The 7,500-nt window shown below is 40.3% G+C and overlaps 1 protein-coding gene across 3 annotated transcripts in view; it reads right to left on the reverse strand.

Annotated features, from left to right (window-relative positions):
• Positions 1-7,500, reverse strand: part of LOC121695127 (retinoic acid receptor beta-like) — a 245,507-nt gene that overhangs the window by 139,925 nt on the left and 98,082 nt on the right. For all 3 annotated transcript variants that reach the window (XM_042075644.1, XM_042075645.1, XM_042075646.1), the window contains one exon: positions 4,960-5,108. In XM_042075644.1, coding sequence (XP_041931578.1) covers positions 4,960-5,108 — 149 coding nt within the window. The remainder of the gene's footprint in view (positions 1-4,959; positions 5,109-7,500) is intronic.

A 7,500-nucleotide genomic window follows, 5' to 3' on the forward strand; every position in this document is an offset into this window, starting at 1 on the left:
AAGCTAGTTACATTGACGGGCTAGACAGGGTTAAGAAACGCACAAACAGAGACGGTTGATAAAGCAAGACGATTCATAAGAGGGTAAATTCTGGCGCGGTCCTGTAAGGCCAGAATCATGTAAGATCAATGTGAAGCACCTAAGTACTGAACCAGTAAGGCAGATTAACACATGGGATGTCTTGGTGTCACCATTACATTGTGTTCCCATGAGCCTTTGCAAGAAGACCACTGAGATAATCACACAGCTAACAGTGTTAGCAAAGTTTGGAGGGGATGATGGTGTTGAATGCTGAGCTGAAGTCAATGAACAGCATTCTCACACAGGTGTTGCTGTTGTCCAGGTGGGACAGGGCAGAGTGAAGTGCTGTAGAGATGGCATCCTCTGTGCTCCTGTGCTCCCAACCAGAAGCAGTTCCTTCAGATCTTATCTGATCTCAGACCTCCTATCTTATAGAGATGGCATCCTCTGTGCTCCCAACCAGAAGCAGTTCCTTCAGATCTTATCTGATCTCAGACCTCCTATCTTATCTTAACTTAGGAAAACTGTAACTGTCAATTACATTTTTAAATCGGCAATCGTCCTTTCATGCCTGTATCTATGCTTAGAATGTATACACGACTGCCTCTAATCTATGCTTAAAATGTCAGTGTTACAAGACGTTGTTCTAAAGAATCTTTGACAGTTGGTTGCTCAAGATAGACAGACCATAGTCAGAGACGGTTGATAAAGCGAGACGATTCATAAGAGGGTCAATTCTGGCACGCTGTGACGTGGGGTTCGAAGCTGTCACGTCCATTTAAGAGTCTAGCGGGAGGTCCAGTGTCTATGTATTCCTATGGGAGAAATTAATATTTTCTCGGAATATGACCAATCCCTTAGCCCTACATTCAGCGATGTAAGTTTTGAACCCATTTTTTACAAGCCACATGTCTCCCTAACATTCCGACATAGTGAAACAGTATTTTCCAACGAAACAAATAAAGACAAAAATAGCTTTGTTCGTGATCTGTCACTGTCTCCTCAAAGCTCTGGTGCACAGCCACCTGTTCTCAGAGGCTCTAGACTCAGAGATGGTTGATAAACTAACCTAACTAAAATATTTTTTGCTAGAACTAGTAGACTACCACAAACGTGCTGAACAGATGTTATTTCAGGTTAGTTTGCAACAATATATAAGTTTAACCCTATAAGTCCTTAGCTGCTAGCTAGCTAGCGAACATTCCCATTCACTCACTGTTTACTGTGCTAACGTTAGCTAGCTAACTAGCTAGCTCGGTTAACGGGGCAACATGAAATTATTCATTCCGTGTCCAAAAGAGTGTTTCATTGGCATCACACACAAACAATGACTGTAAAATAGTATACAAATTATATTTATATGTTATTATTGCTTATTCAGAGAAAAGTTTATGTTTTGACACGCCTATTTAGGAGTCCGGAACTAGTGCCATTTTGTTCCATTGGTGAATCCTCTTATGATTCATCTTAGTTAACTATAGAATCTTTGGTACAAACAAACAAACCACCGACGTGAGGCAATGGGTCAGCGGCCGTACGGCGCCCCTGAAGAGTGTCTGTGTGTTGACTTTAAGCACATCATTGAGACCATCTCTGAGAAGAGGTGAGATTTTGATGAAGCAAGAGTGAAAAGATTGATGATTTTAACTGTGTGTGTGTGTGTGTGTGTGTGTGAGTGAAAACATTGATGATTTCAACTGTGTGTGTGTGTGTGTGTGAGTGAAGACATTGGTGATTCCAACATGCTTTTCATGACATTGATGATCTAAACATAATTTTTCATTTATTTGTAGAGTGTGCAGAATGTAAAATGTGTTTTGCCATCTACAGGAACTTTTGTGCCTTATTAGCACACGAAGATTGACTGAAATATGAAGGAATATTTTATTTCTACACATAGCGTAGCCTACCCGCGCTATGCAAGATAGCTTCTAGGCTACCACATAACAGTGAGGCCTGTAAATGCGCAGTTGCGCACTCTGACACACACACACAGACACAAACACTCTGACTCCTGTCTCCTGAATTTGAACACTCCTCTAGTTTCTCTCAACAGGGCTACATGGAATGTTAGATCTTTCATGTGATGAGGACCCAACACCCATTTTAATGATATTTTATTTTCGAGGGCTTTTAAAATGAATTATTATTAGCCTACTACACGTTCGTCAGAGCCATGCCATTGGATGAATATGTGTTGCACAATGCTCCAGATTAGCCACTCCGGGCACTAGTATAATGAATATGTGTTGCACTAGCATAATGAATATGTGTTGCACAATGCTCACGATTAGCCACTGAGCCACACAGCATAAACACTGTACGATGCACACATGCGCCGAACTGAGACAAGCAAACCGTACGGTTCGGATTTTTTTCATGAGTCGTGCCACTCCTAGTGTGTGTGTGTGTGTGTGTATGTGTGTGAGGAGGGGGGGGGGGGGTTCTATGATTCTCAACAGTTCTCATCACTCCAGTAAGGGAACTTTAAGGGAACTTTTCCCAGTTCACGTCTCTCCAGTAAGGAACTTTAAGGGAAAAGTTCAGTTCTCTTCACTTTTCAGTCACTGTGTGCTGTGTGTGACCCAACCCATTCCCCTACTGATAACCCAGCTCTGACCCAGCCCTGACCTAATCACAGAGAGAGAGAGACAGGGAGAGACAGAGGGAGAGAGAGAGAGACAGAGGGAGAGAGAGGGAGAGAAAATGGGAAGAGAGAGAAATGGAGAGAAAGAGAGAAACTCCAGAACCCAGAGAGGGCTTAGTCCCGGATCAGAACACAAAGACGGTCACAGATGGAGAAAGTGACAGCAGTGTGTATGTGTGTGTGTGTCTGTCTGTCTGTCTGTGTTGATGTGTCTGTCTGTGTGTGTGTGTGTGTGTGTGTGTGTGTGTCTGTCTGTTCTGTCTGTGTTGATGTGTGTGTGTGTGTGTGTATGTGTGTGTGTGTGTGTGTGTGTGTAGCTTGCAGCCATCACTGCTCTGTAGCTGTACAGCTGAGGCCATCCTTAAAAATATTCTTGTTTGCAGTAACAGCCAAAAAAATAAAAAAATGGGTCGGTAGGTAGGTCAATATATTTTTTTTTCAAGATTCAAAGTAAAAAAAAAAGTACAATTTTGGTCATGGTGATTACGTAGGTATGAATTTAAACAATTGTGCATATTGTGACGTAACTGACTGGGTCCTCAACCCGTGCCTTCAGGCGCATCACTGCAAACCTCAATCTGATGCAGGTTATGTAGACCAGCCTTTCTCAAACTTCTTTGACCTGAGGCCCAGTCATGGCAGACTTTGGGGCCATAAGGCTCATCTACACGTACCCAACCCCACTCCCTCCAAATCAAATTGTCATTATCATTATCACAATCATTATTATGCCTAGATTGTTATACATGCACTTTCACTTAAATATTTTGTGACATGCACATCAGAGGACTGCTTTAGTAATGTAAGATATAATTAGTTTCATTACTTTTGCATGGTTGCATGATGCTTGCATAAGAAAAGAAATACTTCTCAAAACAGCAACAATTATATGGGTGCTATTGTTTTGGGATGTTTCCTTAGTGCAAGCATCATACATTGGTATGGAGGAAAAAAAATACATGTTTTTTAATGAAGTTTAATTTGAATGCCTGAATGTAAGGATTCAGGAAACACAATACCAGCTTTTTTGGCGAGCAGATAGGCGTAAATCACTGATCTGTTGATCTGTAACAGATAGAAAGAAGGCTACAATAGCTTTTGGCCACGTTATATTCAAATTTGACTATACAATACTCAGTGCTATACAGTGTATTATACAGTCTCTGCTCTGTTTCTATGGAAGTTCCAAAAATCAACGTCGTTCTATCAAGTGTCGTTAAACAATTAAATAGCATTCAACAGGTTGAAGCGAAGCTTTGATACCAACGTTATTGATTATTTTCAGTTTCTCTCGCGCAGACGCCTGCATTGAATGAACGCTCATACCACCACTTTATTGTATGGCTCCATGTTTAATGACATCGATAGCAGAAACGTTTGTTTTCTTTTTTTTGTCGGCCCGCGGTATCTTTATCAACTTCGCAGCAAATTATTAGACGAAGAACCGGGCCTAATTTCACTCCACGACTCCGCGGACCATCAGTCTTGCGGACCCATATTTTGAGAAATACTGAATAGACCACAACCAATTTCACTTCTTCAACACGGTCACCGTTAGACTAGAGGTGAGAAGGAATGGGAAAAGATCTGGGCACAGTTCTTCCAGAACTTTGTGCCAAGTAATGAGCGTTGTTGAGATGTTTGTGTGAATGAAACGAAGCGTATAGGCCATAGTGTGACATGCGTAAACCAATGGTGTACAGATGACGCCACAGGGTTTTAAGAGAGCCTACGTTTGTATGTAGGCAATGTATATTCACAATACTTAGGCCTACTAAAATAAATAGTATTTTATTTGTATTGGTTGTTTAGAGTAAAAAAAAAATCGGTCGGTCTTAACGCAAGTTTACAACCGGCAAGTCGGTCGGACTAAAAGGGGAAAAAATAAATATGTGGGTCGGTTCTAAATTGACAGGGTCGGTCGGGTTACGGCAAACGAAAATATTTTTAAGGATGGCCTGATCTCAACACACACTCACTGATAAGTTTGAATACACTCACAACACAAACTCTCACTCTCTCACAAACACACACACACACAAACTATCTCTCTCACACACACACAAACTCTCTCTCTCACACACACACACACACACGCAAACTCTCTCTCTCTCTCTCACACACACACAGTAAGTGAAGAGATCGTTGCCACACTGTGTGAATTATTTAGCAGAAGGCCCTAGAGATGTGTGTGTGTGTGTGTGGTTGTAATAGAGATAGAAAGTGTATGAGTATGGGTGGGTGTGTGAGTGTGTGTGTGTGTGTGTGTGTGTGTGTGTGTGTGGCCTTACCTTGCATCCCTCGCATGCGCTGACTCCATAGTGGTAGCCTGAGGACTTGTCCTGGCAGACGAAGCAGGGTTTGTAGACCCGGGGGGGCGCCAGGGGGGAGGGGGGGCTCGGGACCAGCTCCTCCGAACTAGTGCTCTGGGTCTCGATTGCTGCAACACACCACACCAACAACACAGGAACCATGAGACTACTGCACCACAAGAACAACACAGGAACCATGAGAGGAACCACCAGCTCAGTGCCTGGTTTCTTCCACACACACACACACACACACACACACATCAGTGCAGATCAGTGCCTGGGTTCTTCCGCACACACACACACACATCAGTGCAGATCAGTGCCTGGTTTCTTCCACACACACACACATCAGTGCAGCTCAGTGCCTGGTTTCTTCCACACACACACACACACATCAGTGCAGCTCAGTGCCTGAATTTGTGGCCAAATAGTTCAGTCTTTACGCTCAAAGGAACTCTGGATCTCATTCATAGTGACCATTGGGTCCTTGGTTACCTGTCTAACCAAGGCCCTTCATCCCAAATTACTCAGTTAGGCTGAGCGGCCAAATCTAGGAAGACTGTTGGTTGTTCCAAACTTTTCCATTTGAGAATGATGGAGGCTACCGTGCTCTTGGGCACTTTCAATGCTGCAGAAATGTTCTTGTACCCTTCCCCAGATCTGTGTCTTCACACAACCCTGTCTTGCAGGTCTACGGACAATTCTCTCGACCTTGTGGCTTGGTTTTCACTCTGACACACACCATCAACTGTGAGGCCTTATATAAAGAGATGTGTTCCTCTCCTAATAATGTCCAGTGGATTCATGTAGGCACAGGTGGACTCCAATCGAGTTGTAGAGGCATCTCAAGGGCCATTATTAGAAGTAGGATGCACCAGAGCTCAATGGCAAGTGTCATAACAGAAAATGTAAATACTTATGTAAATTGAATATTTCAGTCTTTTATTTTTTATACATTTACAAAACACTCCAAACACCTGCTTTTTTGTGGGGTGTTGGAGTATTCTGTGTAGATTGATGAGAAAAGATAAATAGTTGAATCCATTTTAAGATGAGTCACATAACACATAACAAAATGTGGAAAAAGTGAAAGACTGTGAATGCTTTCTGTATCTAATAATTATAATGCACTGCTAATATCTAGCCTTTAACTGCACTGTATCTAATAATTATAATGCACTGCTAATATCTAGCCTTTAACTGCACTGTATCTAATAATTATAATGCACTGTATCTAATAATTATAATGCACTGCTAATATCTAGCCTTTAACTGCACTGTATCTAATAATTATAATGCACTGCTAATATCTAGCATTTAACTGCACTGTATCTAATAATTATAATGCACTGCTAATATCTAGCCTTTAACTGCACTGTATCTAATAATTACAATGCACTGTATCTAATAATTATAATGCACTGCTAATATCTAGCCTTTAACTGCACTGTATCTAATAATTATAATGCACTGCTAATATCTAGCCTTTAACTGCACTGTATCTAATAATTATAATGCACTGCTAATATCTAGCCTTTAACTGCACTGCATCTAATAATTATAATGCACTGTATCTAATAATTATAATGCACTGCTAATATCTAGCCTTTAACTGCACTGTATCTAATAATTATAATGCACTGCTAATATCTAGCATTTAACTGCACTGTATCTAATAATTATAATGCACTGCTAATATCTAGCCTTTAACTGCACTGTATCTAATAATTATAATGCACTGCTAATATCTAGCCTTTAACTGCACTGTATCTAATAATTATAATGCACTGTATCTAATAATTATAATGCACTGCTAATATCTAGCCTTTAACTGCACTGTATCTAATAATTATAATGCACTGCTAATATCTAGCCTTTAACTGCACTGTATCTAATAATTATAATGCACTGTATCTAATAATTATAATGCACTGCTAAGTAGAAGTTATACTAAGTAAGGAATTATAATTTAAGGCTAAGGTAAACCTTAAATCTACTTTACACTAATAGAGTAAGTTATATATTAAATAAAGTAGAAGTCATATTGTGTTTAGTAATCAGTAACACTTTACTTGAAAGTATCTAAATAAGAGTGACATGACACTGTATTATTATAGCCAAGTCATAAATGTTTATGACTTCTGTCATTAAGTGTCATTCATTTTTGGTCATGACAATGACATTTGACATTGTTTAGGTTGTCTTGATTATGACAACTTGACATTAATCATAGTGACATTACCAGAAGTTGTCTTGGTCATGACAAGTTGACATTAAATATGTTTGGGATGTCCTTGTGATGACAACTTGACATTAACCAGGATGACATTACCAGAAGATGTATTTGTCATGACAGCTTGACATTACATTTGTTTGAAGTGTCATTATTAAGACAACTTGACATTACCAGAGGATGTCTTTGTCATGACAACTTGATATGTACAAGGTTACTGACCAATTCTAGCACTTGGTCAGATACAGCAGATGTGTGACAGGATATTTCACAAATATGGCTGTCAT

This window comes from Alosa sapidissima, chromosome 21 (assembly GCF_018492685.1).
Source record: "Alosa sapidissima isolate fAloSap1 chromosome 21, fAloSap1.pri, whole genome shotgun sequence".
NCBI lineage: Eukaryota > Metazoa > Chordata > Actinopteri > Clupeiformes > Clupeidae > Alosa > Alosa sapidissima.